Consider the following 18,631-nt stretch of genomic DNA (forward strand, 5'->3'; position numbering starts at 1 on the left):
TCGAAACAGCACTGCAAGGGCATCAGGAGCAGTGGTGGGCAGGCAGAGCTTGTGGAAATGGCTCCCAGGTTTAGGGGCTTCAGGTGTGAGCTTGCACCTCACAGAACATCTCTGCCCACGTCCTGCCAGTGCTGCTGGGCTCTGGATGTGCATGGTGTGCTCTGGAAGCTTTCTCACAGCTATTCCTCTTGGCTTGGCTGCTGCATTCCAGAAATCTGTGGAAATGATGCTGAGCCCTCTTGGTTATTAAGCAGAGAGGAATAAATCGCAAGTTAGCAAAACTTCTCTTAAATTTTGCATCCAGTTTTTGGTGCCTCTTTGGTTAACTAAAAGCAGCAGTTTCAGGGAGAGCTGTAAATGTCTCTCATCAGCGAGAACAAGCTGTCATTGCATCAGTAAGGTGACAAAAAAAAGGATTTTGGTGCTGGCTGTGGCCCTTTGGCTGCATAACACAGTGACACAAATGCTGGATGCTGCGAGCTGAGGATGCTGCTGCTCTCCTGGGGGAGCTGCCATGACAACTGCACTGCTGGTGGGGAATGCTCTGCTCCAGAGTTCCTGCAGAGAGCTGGGGTCATTGGCATTCCTGGGATACTGCAGGCACCAGAGACCCTTCCTGCACTTCTGCCAATGTTTACTATTGTCACAGGGGTGGAATATGCCAATGGACTTGACAGGTGTCTGGGAAGGAAAAAAGCAGGTTTCTCTAAAAGCAGATTTTTGTATTACTTCTTTGATTTCGTGGCTTTACCGAATGATTCTAACTTTTGCTTCTAAATTTCATGTGGGCATGCAATATTTGAAAAAAGGGAAACAACTATACATTAAAATTTTAATCCATTTACGTCTAAGAAAACAACTTGATACCTGCAAACGCTTGTTACCCTCACAAGGGAATTGAAATTACCTCAGCGGATTTTCTTGTTGTGGTTTTTTGTTTGAAGTGTTTTTAAAGCAGACACTTGCCCCTTCACAAGGTGATTTTTATTGGCTTTTGAGGACGGAGATTTTTTCAAGATTTTGTGGTTTTTAAAGAATGTCTAAACCATCTTTTCTTTCTGAAATCCTGATCCTTTGTGACATACACTACTTGGATAATTATCCAAGTAGCATCATTACTTGAATAATTAAGAACAGACAACTGCAAAGAGCATGGAAGAGACTCTATTTCTTGATTTTCTTGTATATGAAATACCTTTTAATGAAAAAGGGAATTACTTAAATTTTTTTTAGCAGGACATCAAAACATGGAAATTAAATGCCTCAGAACATAAAAAAACAATTTGCAGATGCAATCACTTTACAGATCTTCCCACAAGCAATTAATGTATTCTTAATACAAGAAGCTTTGATATTTGAATAGTGTTTGCAGATGTTCCTGTCAAAGCAACGTGTGTGTAGTTATAGGCAAAAGTCATCAGTGTGCTTATGTAACTATAAGCAAAAATGCAGGTGCTAAATGTAAGAGTTTTTGGAGGTAAGGGGCAGACATACTTTACATTCTTGGCCCTGATGTTTCCTGCACTGCTAGAGAGCTGGGGAACGGAGGAACTGGAGTGCTTGTGTCATTGCAAATTAACATTATGGTATCACTGTGACAAGCTAAAGACAAACTTACTGATTGTTGCTGTCTAGCTCAAGATTTAGTTTTGAGAGTAGTCCAAACTTGTGTCTGTTTTGCTGCCCAGGTGACGTGCTTGCAGGACTTTTTTGGAGATGACGACGTCTTCATCGCGTGCGGGCCGGAGAAGTTCCGGTACGCGCAGGACGACTTTGTCTTGGATCACAGTGGTAAGAATGCACACCCTGAACCCCCTGGAATGGGAAATTCTCCATCCCATTCCCCTGTCCAGCCCTCCAGAATGTTGTGATTCAGGAAGATATACATGGGAGGATGTTTTCCTATGGATGAAAAGATTTTTCAAACCATCATCTGGATTATGTAAACCTGTTAAAACGCACCAACAAACCTGATCCAATTTCCTGCAAAACAGACACTATCTCTGAGTTACATGGAAAACAGAATTGAATGCTAAAATATTCAGCCATGAATCTAATGAATCTAAAATCTGTTAAAGATGTTCACTTTTGGCATCTGCTACTATAAGATAATTTCCACATTTCTTTCTTCACGAGATTTTTGAAAAATCTCGTACGTAGCCACGCTCATTTGCAGTCTTGAGTAGTCCTGCCAGACAATTCACACACTCCAGCCTTGTCTGCTGTAGACCAAGTGTTGGCCTTGTATGTATTTTGAGGTTATAGGGGATGCTGGGTAGGGAAGGAGGTGAGGCAAGCTGAGGCTCTGTGCCCCTGCTGGCTGCCTTGGGCAGATCATGAATTGAACTTGTTTATGAAAGTTGTTTTTCCCTAAAGAAAAACTTTGTAATGTAAGTTCAAGGAGAAAGCAATCCTCTACCAGAGAGTTTTGGAATTGTCTTGGAATATCAAATCATAAATATGTTGGGGCTTTTTCATCCATGTTCATGGAACTGTAGAATGGTTGGGTTGGAAAGGACCTTTAAAGGGACTACCTAATCCAACCCCTGGCAAAACCAGGGACACCTTAAAAAAAAAAAAAAATTCAGGTTGCTCAGAGGTCCATTGAACCTGACCTTGAATGTTTCCTGGGGTGAGACATCTAGTCTAGACACTCTCTTCTAGTGTTTCACTTCTTGCACAGTAAAAAATTAATTCCTTATATTTAGTCTGATTCTACACTTTTTTTTAGTTTAAAACCGTTCCTCTTGTTCTATCACTACATGTCTTACTAGACATGGGTTTTTTCTGTCTTTATTGTTTGAGCTATAGAAACACCCTGGTTTTCTTTTATGAAAACAATTATTCTCTGGTAAAGAAACCTTGCCCTGGCAAGAATAATCAGATTATTCCAGAGGAGCTTTGGGTTTTGAATGAAGGATTTTAATTTTTTTCTTCAATAAAAACAACAGCACCTGCTGTTCCTGTAATTTTTACACACATCATTATTTCATTGTAAAATGCTCAGTTGCTGCAACAAGTACAGATGTATTTCTACCCACTGGCCTGTACATTTGGATGGATGGAGGATTCAGCTGCCTCCCATTCTGCTGTTTTTGCTAGGGTGCTGCTTTTCCAAAACTGCTTTATTATGTTGAGTCACTCAGTGTGTGGGTGACGAAAAGGGTGTTTTTTAACATAGTTAACAGCAAAAAGTTACTTTATTCTTATGAAGAAATGGAAGAGCATGGTTGTATTGACTCACAATGCAAATCCCAGTCTGGGCATAATCCTGATTTCCTGAGCAGGTTTTAAGGCTGTAAATTTGCTTTTCCCCTTACACAAGGCACAGACTTGTTGAGCTCATTTCCTTGCCTTTATCTCTTTCTTTCCTTTATCTCTTCAGCTTTGGTGGTCCCTGCTTACTCTAATAGCTCTGGGGGTCTTTATGGATAACAGCAGGTTATGTACATGAATGGCAGGACATGGAGCTCAACTTACTTTTTTTATGATGATGTTGGCATCAGGGACAAAATAAAGAGAAAAATTTATGATCCCATATGGAGTGATTTGCTAAGGATGCTAACCATAGGAATTAAAATGTTTCCAAAATGTCAATGCATGTGTGCTCATTGATTCCTTTCCCATTGAGGTTGCTATTTAATGATATGTAGCTGATGGTAAATGACAGTAATCTATTGTTTCAGCCTTCTGGAAGCAATAGGCATTTTTCACCTGTTCAAAAATTGGTCACAGCATCAGTTTCTTGAAAAAGAAAGGAAATAGTGCTGGCTGTGCAGTTGCCCTGTATGGAATTGCCATTACAGCAAGAACCTTGGCATCAGCATATGTCCAAACTAGAATTGTAGTAATAACCCAGCCTCAAGACATGAAGAAATACTGTCTGCAGAATGTCACGTTCAGTATTGAGTAGCTCAAACAGGTTTTTATGGTGAGTAGGTCAGAGTTGTGAGATGCTCTTACAAATCTGTTTGACTCAGCTGGGCAAAGATGTTTAGGAAGTGCTGGTCATTTTCTGGACGAGCAGCAGTGGTGTGTGGAGGGAGCCTGTGCATGGAGCTGCTGTCCAAACCCGCGACAGAGAGTTTGCTTGCTTTGCAGAATGTCGTGTCATGAAGTCGTACTCCCGCTCCTCTGCCATGAGGCACGCTGCATCCAAAAGTCCAGGACCTTCCCGCCGGAGCAAATCCCCTGCCTCAGGTACTGCTGCTGGGAAACACCTCAGCACGTCAAATCCACAAAAAATATTTTTTTAATTAGGTGAAAAAACCTCTTGGTTCTGTCTGTAATACAAGTGTTTCCAGAGGAGGAAAAAAACCCCCTTTTTTCACTTTGTCTCAGAGATTTAATATTAATCTAAAATAAATCTGCAATTCTTTTTTTTAATCCTAGGTTTCTATATTTTAATTACAAACAGTTTCAGTTTATGAACATTAGAGTAATTTGTGCTAATTGTGCACTTGGGCTATGTTTTCAGCATGGCACTTGATTTACCTGAAAACTATTAACTGCAGGATTATACAAGCAATTAAATTCATGTTCATTGAACTAGAGTATACCTTTAAATTTTGAATTAGAAAGGTTTCTCCTATATCAGCCAAATATTGCCAGAAATACAGGCCTTTGCTGCTTCAAGTACTTTTAGAAGATGTCCTGTACTTTGCCCATTAACACAGAATTTTTATTCTTGTGCTTCTCGTAATTTCAAAGAAAGGTGTTCACACTGTGTTTTTGCCACCAGTTTGGCTGAACAGCATATGTTCCAACCATTGAGTCTTTTATGTAAATAAAAGGAGAACCTTGTTTTTTTAAAAATTTACTAACCTCTGCATTTGATTTATAAGTATTTCTTTTTCTCCTGAAATCAAACTATTGCATATGTAAACATGTGATGCTCTTTTTTGAATGTAACTATAAATGTAAACTTGTGTGTATTCGAAACTGTGACATGTTCCATATTCTCATCTCCACATTTGTTTTGCTTAATTGATGCTGGGTAAAGTAATTTTATCATTGGGTTCGTTCGAAGCGGAATATTAATAATCTGTTTATAAAGGTTGAATCCTTAACTGGAAAGCTTCAAAGAAATATTGCAGAAAAATGTATCACAAAGGGCAAGTTTTGCAACTGATCTACATTTCATGCAATTCTGTTACCTCCAATGAGATCATGTAGAATATCTATCAGCAATGAATTTTATGCAAAGTATTTAGATATCAGTGCTGTCATTTCCATACTTCTTTCCACTTAGACCCTCTTTGGTTTGGTTAATTTGAAAAATGTATGCAAAGTGTCTGGCATTTATCCTTCTATTTACTTGCCTTTTTTTTTTTTTTTTTTTACATGTAGTCTTTACTTATCTTTTATTTACCCTTCTTCCTTCTGTGCATGTTCAGAGCTGTTTAATAACTTCTTTCCTTAATGTCTTTTTCCTTTGTGTCAAATATATGAGTACAGTAAAGAGGGGTGGCCACTCCAGTGCTCATTCTTCAGCAAAATCCCCAGGTGAGCCATTACTATTATGGCTGTGTATCACTAGTGTGTCTCCTCCCTCTCCATTTACCTGTATTTTTGGTGCTGTATTTGTGAGTATTTTCAAGCTTGAAACACATTTTGCATTGGATGAAACAGAGACATAATGGGTATTGGGGTTTGGGGGTTTTTTTCTTTTTTTTTTTTACTGTGGTAGATCCTTTCAGTGAAATAATGCTTTTCAGTTGTTGGACATCTGCTAGTGGTGTCAAAGTTAAATTTTTAAAGGTATAATTTGCCTACAAGTAGAGGAGCATTCTGAGGAGCAATACATATGTATGTTTATTCTAAAACATATTACAATAGAAAATTTCAGCCAGCAAAAAGACAAGTGTGAGAATTACAGAAAAAAAAACAGTGCAAAACCATCTCATATGTTTCAAATTTTATGTGCAATTTCTTATTTTTCTTTGTTTTCTTATATTATTTCAGCCTAAATTCTAAAAAACCTGAGGAATCACTGAACTTTCTGTTCAAACTCAAAGCATTTATGAAACAAGTAACATACAAATTGATTAGCAAATAAATTGAGTCTTTGGATCATACTAGAAGCTAAAAGTTTAGAAGTCATTCATAGATTTTTAAGTTTTAAATATTCCAGTGTGCCAAACATGTAGCCTAACGTGTACTGCTTCAGAATGACAGAAAAGTTTTGGGGTTTTTTTCCCTGTGTTCAGACTGGTGTGCATGTGGAAAGAAACCTCAAAAGAATTTATGCTTAGAAAATAGGTTATAAAGGTAAGTTTGGCATACACAGTGAATAACCAACAAATCAATAGCAGCAGACAGATTTGTGCCAATGCAGGTTGCTAGGTTATTGAGTGAGGGGAAAAAAAATGCTGCTGTCTGAAATAGCAGTGTCATGGTTCAACCTCAGCCAGCAGCTAAGCACCACACAGACACTTCCTGACTTCTCTGCTGCAGCAGGGTGAAGGGAGTGATTTGGAAGGGTGAAAGTGAGAAAATTCATGGGTTGAGATGTGAGTGATTTAACAACTGAGGCAGCAATGGCAATAGCAACAACAATGCTGCAATGAAAATAACAAAGAGAGAGAAATAAAACCCGAGAAAGACAAGTGATGTGATGAGCAGCTGACTGATGCTGGCTTGTCCCCTCTGCCAACATTCCCTCTTGTTTTATTGCTGAGCATGGTGCTGTATAGTCTGCAATGTTCCTTGGATCAGCTGCTCCACCTGTGTCCCCTCCCAGCTCATGAGGAGCAGAAAAAGCCTCCATGCTGTGAAAACATTCCCTGTGCTAGCAGCACTCTCCAGCGCACATCCCAAACCCTGGGCTAGCTGGGGTGAAGAAAATTAGTGTCACTCCAGCCAGAACCAGCAGTTGGCTGACTCCCTATAGATGCAAAATCTTTACATCTGGACAGGAGCAGGTCCAGCTTTTGCTGTTGTTGCAGTTGCTCAGCAGCTCACGTGCCCTGGATCTCCAAAGGCACTGCAGAGGAATTTGCTCTTTCCAGCAGCATCCTCAGCTGGATGAAACGTGTGCTCTAGAATTATAGAAGGACAAAATTTGGAAGGGTCTTCTGGGTGTCATCTAGTCACACCCCTGGCTCAGAGCATCACCCTTCTCCACCAGGAATAGCTGAGATATTAGCAAAGAGCTACAGTACTGTCAGTGTGAGCTGGGCTCTTCTTCCTTAGGCAGTTTTGGGAGATAAGAACGTTATGTTAACCAGACAGTTTCCCTGGAACAATTTAGTGGTTCTGTCAATGCTTAAAGAGGATGGTAGTGACTTACATAAGGATGCCTTGCAGTGGTTATGTCCAGGAAGCAGTGACTTTTCTGTGAGCTGTATAAAAGAATCTTTGAACAAACAAACAATCAAACAAGAAATTTTCCTCCTGTGGTAATAGTTTGTCATTTGGAAGCAAACTCTTCTACTGAAGTATCTCACTTTTAGTCATGAAAGAAGCAGGAAACAGTAAGATAGCAGTCACCAGCCCTTGCTATTGTCATACTTGCAAATTCTTTCTAGAACAAGGATGCACTGGTATGCCAGGTTATCCAGGAGACTAGTATACTCTTAGATGCTTTCAGCTTCTCAAAAAAAAAATCTAAAAAAAAAATCCCCTTAAAATCACCTATTTTTCTTACAGGCAAACATTGTTAAAATGAAGATGAAAATACCCTAAATACACTGAATACTTTTAAAAGAAAATACTAAGGTCTTGGTCCTGTAACAGACCTGGAATATAAATCCAAGTTATCAGACTTCAAGATAGACTTACTGTATAGCTAAACACCAATTAGTTATATCTTAACATCATGCACCAGAGAAGGAGATTTTTGTGAAAAACAGGGATTTGTGGAAGTTGCAGTGCAGTCAGCCTGGCCTAGTGGCAGATGAGCTCCCCAAGTTGTAAAAATAGTCCTTGAAAGGCATCTCCCATACTCAGATAATGTTAGTGTGCTGGGTCAATGGACATTTGCAAAATAAATCCAATCGTTTAAGAAGTGATGCATAACCCATGACACACCTGAATATGTAAAGGAATTGTGCTGGTGTATCTGTTATTTAATTTGAAGCTCAATTTTCATTTACCAGGGTTGTCTTTTCTTTCTGGAAAAATAATCCATCACCATACTATGAAGCATTTTTAGCTCTTATATTTCTGCCTAGCATTTTTCTCTCCCTCAGAAAAATGAGAATCAGCTAGAAAGAAATGATGTCTCATCATATTACATTGCATCATATTTGTGTCTGATGGACAGTGTGCTATTCTCTCTGCATAATGAAATTTGTCAGTTTGTTCTTTTCAGAAAAATGCAAGGACTGACCTAAGTTATCTTCAATACACCAGAGAGATAACAGATGTTGTATAAGGCCTGTCTAAAAATCTGGAGTTGAAATGAGTGAACTCTTTAGGTCAAGAGGGAGGGTATTGTATATTTTCAAAGACACTTGTACTGATTGGAAGCTCAAAAGCAACCTACTAGCTTTTCTCTTGTTGAGGTTCTTTCCCCTAAATTAATATTTTCTGAACTACTGCTAAAGTTTCTGTAATGCAAGCAGTTAATTCTTCTTGTTTATTTGTGCTTTTTAGGGAAAAACAAACAAACTCATGTTCTGTGAAACATTCTACCTAGAAAGTAAGGCCTTGATCCAAACTGGAGAGGAGGGTCAAATAGGCTTAGAAACATTTTCTTGCTATAAATTCTATAGTGTGATATCACAATTTATTATGCAATTTTTAAAGGCTGTGGCACTTTTTTTCTCTGTTTGTTTCTGTGCCCAAAACTCTTGCCCTGGCTAAGGACAGGATGGGCGTTTTTAATCTCTGGAATGACAATGCAATATTTGTGTGTCTTCTTGATCCCATATCCAGCCACATGAATTTTCAGGGTGCAGTTTTGTGACATGGAATGTATAATTTATTCCTAAATGCTGAGGAGTCTGTTTTGGTCTTTGTTTGCACACTTCAGTGAGAACTTCTGATTTTTATTCATCTTTTCTTTCATTTGTTCATTTCTATTGCTTTGGCCAGTTAATGGAACCCCAAGCAGTCAGTTGTCCACCCCAAAATCTACAAAGTCCTCCAGTTCTTCACCAACAAGCCCAGGCAGCTTTCGTGGGCTCAAGGTAAGTGCAAGAATCATCAAACCCCCTAAATTTCATTATTCATTGACTGTATGACGCTGGTGCTGAAGGAAAAATAAAAAGCTATCATTTTGGAGGGTAGTCTTGCAAGTATGATTTTTGCTCATATGGAGAATAGATCTGAAGTAAGATTTTTGTGTGTTGTCTGGGTTGAACACTCAGCTTAGGAAAGGCAGAGTGTGATGCTGGCTTGAATATGCCACTTTGTCCTCCAAATTTTCCATTGTTCTGTGGACTGCAGAAATCCTCTAAGCAATTTGTATCCCTTCAGCCTATACAAATGTAGTGTTGTCTTTTCAATACCTTATAGTCTGTAGCATTGCCAAAGTTTCATCTAGAGCAGAATTATTTCTCCCTGGCACCAATTTCACCCCTCAATCCTGCCTGAAAACCTTTGAGGGCTTCCTTTGGGAGCAGCCTGATGTCTGGCAGATTTTTCTGTGTTGCACCAAGAGATTTCTCTTCCTCTTCTGCTTCAGAACTGGCTGCATTTGCAGTTTTTGGAGGCTGCTCTGTGCCTTTGGCTCAGGGAAATCAAAGGAACAGTCTGGAGTACAGTGGAGCATCCATTGCTGCATTTGTGCAGCTGCCCTTTCAAGGGGAATTTTCTTATGGAATCATCAATTGCAGCTTTCTGGAAGCAGACTGGATGGTTTGCACTGATTATTCTGATGAAGTAATAGCTCCTATTGGTGAACACAGCGTTTGTGAAGAGGCTGCATAATTCTGTGGAAAACTGTTTTCTTCATTAGGAGACAGGCTAAAGGACGTGATTTGAATAGTGCTCACATTCGGGTTTTGACATGCTAATTGTTATCAAGTCTTGTTTTGCTAGGAGGTTTCTGCCAGACTGCTGTGATAATTCTGACAAAGGGTTTTGATCATTTTATTTGTTTAATTGTTCAATTCTTTTATTAATTTTTAATTATATCTGTAGCTGTTTGGTTAAATAATTTTCAAGAGTGGTAATAGTTCTGACACTGTGTGTTTTAAAATCTGTCTGGACAGCCTCTCTAAGGAGCTCACAGTAGAGGACACCAGAATCACTGGGCTTGAGGCTCTCAGCTGGTCTGCATTATATTTAACAAATGTTCTTTGCTCCTTCTCTAATGAAATTACAAGTCTAGAAACAAGATCATTTGCCTTGTTTTTTCCCACCACTTCTCTGTCTGCTTTTAGCTGATTAAAGCTCCATTAAGGCAGAGAGAATGCAGGTAGCAACAAGCAATTCTCACCAAAGTGGACATGTCCCCTTTCCCATTCACTTTCACTCAAGTAGGCTGCTGTACTTTTTCAATTTGGAATTTAATTGGTGCTGGGCACTAATGGGTTTTCATGCCAAATAATTCAGCCCCATATGACCAAAGAAAACAGCAAAACCAAATTATGCACCTGATGTGTTACTGAGGTAGTGGGTACCTCTTTTTTCATCCTTTAGGATGCATCTGTTTAGCAGGAGTGTCCCAGCTGTGCTCCTGGGACTAATGACAGGGAAATTTATCTGGTGAATCCAAGGAGGAATTCCAAAAGGATCAAGTGTGCTGTTCAGTCACACTTCTTTCTCAGATATGTTGTAGTACTAAGGACTGCTTTGGGGAAGTATAAAACCAGTAACAGGGAGGCATAGCTTTATGCAAAACCAGATTAATTAAGAAATTAATATCCCTCCTTGTGAAATTGGGGTTTTGTTGATTACTCTGATGAGAAAAAAGGGGGAAGCAGGGAACAATTTTATTATTTGCTTTTCCCTATTGTTTAATAGTTCCCTGTTGCTAAGACTGAATTGCTGCACAGAAAAGCAGTCTGACTTCCTGCACTTGTATAAATAAGGTGTCATAAATACAGCTGAATGAAAATTTAGATATCAATGCCATGTCAGTGACAGAATAAAGTGTATTTTAGAGTTTTCTGTCTGTGGGCGTTCAATATTTTGAGTGATTTTTTGTGTACAAATCATATATGTTTGTTTTTGTAGAGGATAAAACAGCAGGACTGAATAATGGTTTTGTATAAGCTTGAGGCAGCATAAAAAAGGGAGAAAAAAATCAGGGTTGATGTTTCTGTTTCCTGTAAAGAGCAGAGCATCAGAGCAGCTGCACTTGAACTGCACTTTAAAAACTGTTTTATTTGAAAAGCCAGAGCAAAGTAAAATATTTTACTCTAGATTAGAACCTTGCTAAGCTTTTTGTAGTTTGACAATCAATGTAGAGCATAAGTGGTAGAGCTAGTCATCAAGGCAGCCAACTTGCAAAAATTCTGATTGCAGCAGCAATTTCTTCTCAGTGTCAGACACTGAATCTTATATTCTCTGAAAGCCACTATTCCTTTAAAGAGCAGTCTCTTCAGTCCCCAAGGATTCCTTCTGCTTCAACAACTCTTTGTTAGGACTGGTATGTTTGGGCACAGAAAATTCCTCACAGGAAAGACTCCTTGTGAACATTTTATCTTTAAAGGGAAGGGATTTCTTTCTGTCCTTTCCAGCTCTTCCAACCAGAGTGCCCTTGTGCTATTAATTGTTCAGTACACACAGTAAGTCCAGCATCCCAGGCTTGCAGAAGTGTTTTAAATAGTGGACTCTGAGGTTATACTGAAGTCAGGAATTACAGCTATGTCTTAATAATAGTAAACACGACAGAATTTCCACACAAACCCAAATTAAAGCCTTTATTCTAGTAAGTGACAAATGTGGATACTATGCACCCAATACCCTATATATTCTTATGCAGGCTGTTTATTTTTAACATCCCAGTATTATTCTGTAACTCAGCATTTCACTTAGCAGAGGCTTTGTTTTAAGGAGAAGATTTAGATATAAAAGTTAACAAGTATGGGCTTGAATAAACGACTACTCTGTACAGTGTTATTTTCTGATCAAATATGCTGAGTTTCTTATATTGTTGTGGAATTCCCATGGAGATAAAATCTGGTGGATGGGTTAATAATAATGGTAATGGTGCATTTGGTGTCACAGGAGAGCTGACCAAGAGGAGTCCTTTTGCTGTTCTGTAGGCAGTGGAAAGGTTTGATATTTTGCTTTGGTTCTAAGTGAACATTTATATTCAATGCCATTAGGGGTGATTTGACTCTTAGCTCTTCCAGTACATCTGTTATTCTGTGCACATTGTACCATCAAAGTCATCCAGAGACTAAATTAAATTTGGAAATTGGTGTAACTTTGGAAAGTGGTGTCATAACTTCCTATGCTTACTTGGATTGCTTTATTGTTCCCCCTTGAAATTAAGGACTGCAAAGTCTTGCAATCTTTTTAAAAAGAAAATAAAATCATTCAAATAAAGAAGCTTTACAGTTTTACAGTTGAAGTCTTTCATAGACTCAGAATTATGCTAAATAGTTTTGTCTTTGAATTTTTTGTGTTTTACTTTTGCAATTGATGGACCACATTACCAAAGTGAAAGGGCATTAGAACCTGATCCAACAAATAACTTAAGTACTTGCTTAACTTTCAGCTACTGAGTAGTCCCTTTTACTTCAATGAGGATGTTAATGTACTTAAAGTTAAACATGTGCTTAAGTGATTTGAAGGATTAGTGCCTATCTTCATCAAGGTTTTTAATCTCTTCAGTGTTGTACCCATGTGCTTTGTGTGTAGTTATATGTGAAGATTCTCTGCATGTGATTTCCAGTCTAGTGACATCGGGCTGCAGCAGTTCATAGAGGGATTCTTTAAGTGATGTATTTGGTGAATTTACAATTCATGTTTAAGGGTCACTTAAAAAAATAATAAGTTTCTGTCTTACACGTTATGTTACTATTTAGCACTATAATAATAAATACTCACAATATTGCTATGAAACACTGATTAGATAAATAACATTTTATTTCTGTTCAGAATGTCTTTTAGTTCCTTCATACATCTGCTCAGGATGAATTACAATGACATAACCAAAGTGTCCCCATATTTCAGAGAACACTTCTGCAAAGTTAATTCACATTTTCACTAAAATATTCCTACTCCACAATTCGATTCACCACCATCCCATGTAGCTGCCAAGGAGTTAGGTATTTCTTTCAATATGAAAATAATCCCCAAATGTTTCCACAAACATTCGTGTCGTGGGCAGTCTAATCCTGAGTGCAGAGGTTTGCCAGCCAAGGTACCATTCTACTGCAAAAGAATATGGGTTTGTATCTGTGGATCCTTCCTCACACTCTAATGGCATAAAAAGTAAAGTCCCACCAGCTGTGAAGCTGTGGCAAAGCTAGGGTTAAACCTGCCATTTCAGATTCTGATCTAACACCTCAGCCACAACGGCACAATAATTTTATTTTATTTTTGTAGTAATTTTAGCTTTTTTTTCCTGTTAATGTTTGCTTCCTTCTTGTGGCAAGAGGGAATTTTCCCAGTCATGCTCTGCCCTGATTACAAGACTGAAGGAAGTTGGAAATGTGGGCTAGATGTTCCCATGTATTGTCACTCACTGAAAACCCAAAATAGATTACTAATATTTTAGGCTGATGACTAATACTTGGCCATGGTCTGTTCTGTTATCTCTGCTTCATGCTTGAAGAAAATGTGACTGACTGGTTAAGAGACTGACTCAAGATTTTGTACAAATGTCATTTAACCCAAATGTCCTTGCTCCTAATCCCTGTTAAATAGCCAGATAACTCAGAAAGACAGCAGCATTAACATAGCCTGGGTTTAAGTTATTAGCAAGGAGCAGAGCAGTAGCTGCCTGCTTGCTGTTTGCTGCTACTTCTGTGCCAAACACAGGTAAACTTCACTGGTTCAGGGGCTCTGCAAAATTAAGTTGTACAGCTTCTAGTTACTGTACCTTTAGCTGATTTGGCAGCTCAGCTGCCACTAGAAACTTAAGCATTCATTAGCATTTCATGAGCCTTTAGACAATATCCCTATCTGTCAGTTCAGTTCTTTCCCTGACAATAGTGTTAATGATTTAAAATATTCAGCAGTGTAACCAGACAATGTCAGCTAAAAGGCAAAATGCTGCATTTGCATTCCCGGTGTCTCAAAAAGCCATTTCAACAGACACTGAGCTTAAGGCAGAGCAGCATTTTAATCCTTCCTGTGGTGAGTGCTGAAAACTCACATAATAGCCCATGAAGAAAACAAGATCTGGAACTTCACAGAACAGCAAGAAATGTTACACAGAGGAGAGGGAATGATCTAAACTTTAATTTCATGCAGCATCCCTATATATAACTGTAATAGGAGAGCTTATAAAAGTGGTGCACAGGACATATCCAGTATATTTTACTATTTATGGCATTCATTCCTATGCCCCACCCCTTTTCAAAATAAAATCTTACCATCACTTACATCCCTGGGCAGTATGACAGGATGACTTAAAGTAGAATCATGAGGATTCAGATCCAGTACCAATTAAGTTGCTAGTGCAGTTTCTTCAGCTGTCATGCTTGAAAATCATTCAGATATTTGTTTATTTACAGTATCACAGTTACTAAAACTGGATTTACATCTGGATACATATCAGACATCTAACTTGAAATGCTTGTAGGTGTCATAAATCTTCACATCTATAATAACCTAAAATATAGCCCAATAGATGGCTAAATAAATCTGATTATCATAGAGGTACCTGGCCACCTAGCAAAAATTGTGTAGGTGCAGCTGAAAGGACTTTTCTTTGCTGTTTACTGAAATCTGTTCAACTGCTGCATAAATAGAAATATTGTGGCCAAATCTTAAATTAGTACAAGTGACAATGATGATGAGCTTTGAGAAAGCACGAATGAAAATAAGATGGGAGTAGAAAAGGAAACTGACTCTGTGTAAATGTTTTAAGTGGGGTTGGGTTTGTTTTTTTTTCAACTTTGTTACTTTTTTGTATGACTTTTTCTTGTGATTACCATCAGAAATTAGAAGTTCTTGTGCACTTCCACAGATCTCCCCACATGGTGGATCATCTTCCAATGTGAATGGTGCACCTGAACCACTCCGTTGCCAGAGTCCCGAAGGTAGGACACCAATAATTGCAGACAATCCTTGCCAGAATTTTGCTGTACATGACACTTGCATTAGCACTTCTGGATGGTTTCTGATGACTACAAATCATTTTCTGTTTGGAGATGTTTGTTACCTTGTTGATTCACCTTGGAAAAAATTTCAGCATAATTTGTACATCAAGGCAGTAAAGTTAGGAAACAAATTTTGTTAATTTTTTTTTTTGTCCAGTGGTAGCATATTACTAGATCTTGCTCTTCAATAGTCACTGTTAAGAATTTGACTGATTTTGAACATGACCTGCATTATCACCAGAAATGTATTTGTGGCTGGAATGAAAGAGGAACTCTCCTCAAAGAGTTCATTGCACTTCAGGTAGAGCCACTGGCCAATCAACTGACCTTAGCTAAACTTAAACCTTTCATTCCTCATCTCTAAATCTATGTCAATTATTTTTAAATATTTTTAAACTTCATGTTGGAGTAATGATTTTTTATTTTAAAAATGCTGAAATAAGCATCTATCAAAATTACTTGCATTTTGGATGCTTTAGGAACACCTATAAGAACTTGAAGGAATTCAGCAGATAAAACTTTTTGGGTCTTTTATATGCACTGTAGCTGAATCTTATTTGCATTTTTGCTTTGAGTTTGCAAAAAATAAGTCAAAAGAGTAATTTGAGGTTATAAACTTTTAGATGAAGGACTTCTAACTGCATTGCATTCATTACTTTTAGACTATGCCTGTGCAAAAACATAGCAAGAGACTTATTTGTGTGTTCAAAGGTCAAATAACTTTGGGTTCATCTCGTTCTACTTTACACTTGAGATAAAACCAAAGGAATTGCAGAGGAGAAAACAGCTTGCTTTTAAGTTTTGCTTTGCATTTGTGAGTGTTTTTGTATCTGTGGAGCCCACTGGGGATATGTTGCATCCTGCTGACACTTCTCTTCAGCTTGCATTATTGACTTCTATATTTTTTTACAGGCTTGAATGGAAACAAGTTCTCAGGGTCATCTACCATTCTTGAGAAGTATAAAGTGGGGAAGGTGATTGGTGATGGCAACTTTGCTGTTGTGAAGGAATGTGTGGAACGGTGAGCAAGGAAACTCTTCAGTCCTGCTGTTTATTGTACGGGAAAAAGCCCCGTGCATGAACATAATTTCCCAGACAAATGTAATGAGATGAAAGCGATGAGCAGTTGCAAAAATATGCACACACTTCAGGAGAAACAGGCATAGCAAAACATGCAGAGCTTCCTGTGTTTTCTTCTAGCAAAGGGGTAGGAGAGCAGCAGAGAGCCATGGCTTTTTATCCAACAAACCAAAGGAGGAGGCATCACCTTCTCATGGTGCCTCCTCAGGAAACCCCACAGCTCTTCAAGAAGTCTCTCACACCACAGATGGTTGTGGATGGCAGGAAATTCTGTGTGGCACCTAAACAGAGTTGGAGAGACCCCTCTTCTGCCTCAGCAATTCTGCTGCTGTGCTGTCCCCACTGCCTGCTGCTGGTGTGGTTTTTCACAGCTTTCAGCATTCTGTGGGTAGGGTGCTCTTCAAGACATGCAGTTGCTGGCTGTCAGCCTGTGCTGGTGGCTCCCTTGGGCTTGCTGCTCGTGTTTTGTGGTGCAGAGAGCCAGACACTTCAAATGAAGCCTCCAATACGCCTGAAATATCCTTGTTCCTGATTCCCTGTGGGATAGGCAGGACACCTTTGCAGACCCTGTGCAGGGCTGCTGCTCTTCCTCTGCAAGCTTTGTGTCACACTTTGCTGCCAGTGCAAACATAACAGATGATTTGACTGTCACTTTCTCAGTGTATTTCTTTTTTTTAGAACCACCTTCTGCTATCTTCAACCTGAGAGTTATGTCAGTTCTTAAATATTATGAGGAATCTCCAACTTGTACGTAAATACTGGGGAGACCCAGCAAATGACTGTGAAAAACATAAATGCTAGAGAAACATTCTATTATTTGATCCTCATCTGCTGGTTTTAGTTTTATTCTGAATGGAAACATCTCATTCCAGAACTGAGGTTGGAGTAACAGGTCTGTAGTTCCCTGGGTCTTCCATCCTGCCCTTGGAAATTCAGTGTCAGCAAATGGAAGGTCACTGCTCCCACCCTCTGGTTTGGGAGACTGGGCAGCCCAATTTCTATCAGTGGCACTAAAGACTAAGGCAAACAAAAAAAGCATTCCATGCCTTTGCTTTGTCTCCATGTCTGTTGGTCAGGTGAGTCTTCAGCAAGTCCCAGTGTTTTCTTTCGAGCTCCCTTTGCTATTGACACACTTAAGAAAGCCTTGTTGTCTGATTTAACACTGGCCAGTTTCAGCTTTAATGGAGCTTTGGTCTCTCCCTCTCCCTTAATATTTGGGAAAATTGAAATCTCCCACAAGAGCCAGGGCTCCTGATCCAGTAATTTCTCATCATTACCTGCAGAGTAACTCATCAGTGCTTAACATCCCAACCAGGTGATCCCAGACACCCCCTACACCATCTCCTTTGTTTTCCACTGCCCTTATCCTCACCCAGAGGCTTTCATGAAAGATAGCAAATTACAAGCACAAGATAACATTTTTATTGTCAGAAATACAAGCTCTGCATTTTGGAAATCACTTAAATCCCACTGGAAATGGGACAAGGGCTGCTAAGTCACTGAATGTCATCTGTGCTTTTTGGGATGAGGAAACTGGACCAGAAAAGCAACCCTCCAATTGTAAAGATTGTAGCCGTGGAGTGAGGTTTTAACCCTTTAAGTGCAGCAGAAATAAGATGCACAGCTACATGGTTGTCTTTCATGACAGGAAGAAAGAGACGAGTTTATTCAGAAACACACTTGGTTTTATAGCATGACTCGCAATTCCAAGAGTAGAGAAAAGATGATTGGTTCAGAGAGAAGACACCCCATTCCCAGGGCCTGGTCACACACCACAACAGGTGTTCTATCTTTGTTATTAATTCCTTTTTATTTTGACCAAATTATCACTCTGGGAGAAATTCTCCCTAGCCTTGAGCTGGCCCAGCTTATCGGCTGGGAACAGAGCTGAAAAACTCCAGCCTGGAATATTTTTCAGGCTGTAATTTTCTTACTTTCTCAATATGTGTCCCACAAAAGATTTAAAAATGGTAGCAATTACACTTCAATATATAGTTTTGTATGTGATCGAATCTTTAGTGCAACATTATTAAATTAATTTCATGTCAAAAAGTATACAACAACAGTTGCTAATAATAATGATGAAAGAGGAAATGCCAGCCATAAATGCTTCTCTTTTAATCCCTATTAATTATACTTAATTTCTGATAGTGTTGTGCTAAGAAGCCTTAGCTGGGGAGCCAGGATCCTATTACACAGCTACCAGCTGGGATGTTCCACAAAAAGAAGAAAAGAAAGAGGTGCTCTCCTTTGTGCCTGTGTACAAAGACACGAGCCAACAGATGGGCACTGACAGCTCGAGAAGAATCCCAGAAACCTGTCAGACAATGCTGGTGTCCGATGTGCAGTGAAATCAATTGTCTGGGTTGTACCCACCC

At 39.0% G+C, this 18,631-nt stretch overlaps 1 protein-coding gene across 5 annotated transcripts in view; it reads left to right on the forward strand.

Annotated features, from left to right (window-relative positions):
* The window catches only part of DCLK2 (doublecortin like kinase 2), a 79,784-nt gene that overhangs the window by 42,413 nt on the left and 18,740 nt on the right, over positions 1-18,631 (forward strand). For 3 of the 5 annotated variants that reach the window (XR_015803366.1, XM_014878979.2, XM_088164096.1), the window contains exons 3-8: positions 1,689-1,791; positions 4,102-4,200; positions 5,458-5,505; positions 9,040-9,134; positions 15,041-15,113; positions 16,086-16,194. Coding sequence is in view for 3 of the 5 variants with exons in the window: in XM_014878979.2 (XP_014734465.1) it covers positions 1,689-1,791; positions 4,102-4,200; positions 5,458-5,505; positions 9,040-9,134; positions 15,041-15,113; positions 16,086-16,194 (527 nt within the window). In the remaining 2 variants the exon portion in view is untranslated. The remainder of the gene's footprint in view (positions 1-1,688; positions 1,792-4,101; positions 4,201-5,457; positions 5,506-9,039; positions 9,135-15,040; positions 15,114-16,085; positions 16,195-18,631) is intronic. The other 2 variants (XR_001403306.2, XM_014878980.2) reach the window with 1 other exon arrangement.

This window comes from Sturnus vulgaris, chromosome 4 (assembly GCF_052056855.1).
Source record: "Sturnus vulgaris isolate bStuVul1 chromosome 4, bStuVul1.hap1, whole genome shotgun sequence".
Lineage (NCBI taxonomy): Eukaryota > Metazoa > Chordata > Aves > Passeriformes > Sturnidae > Sturnus > Sturnus vulgaris.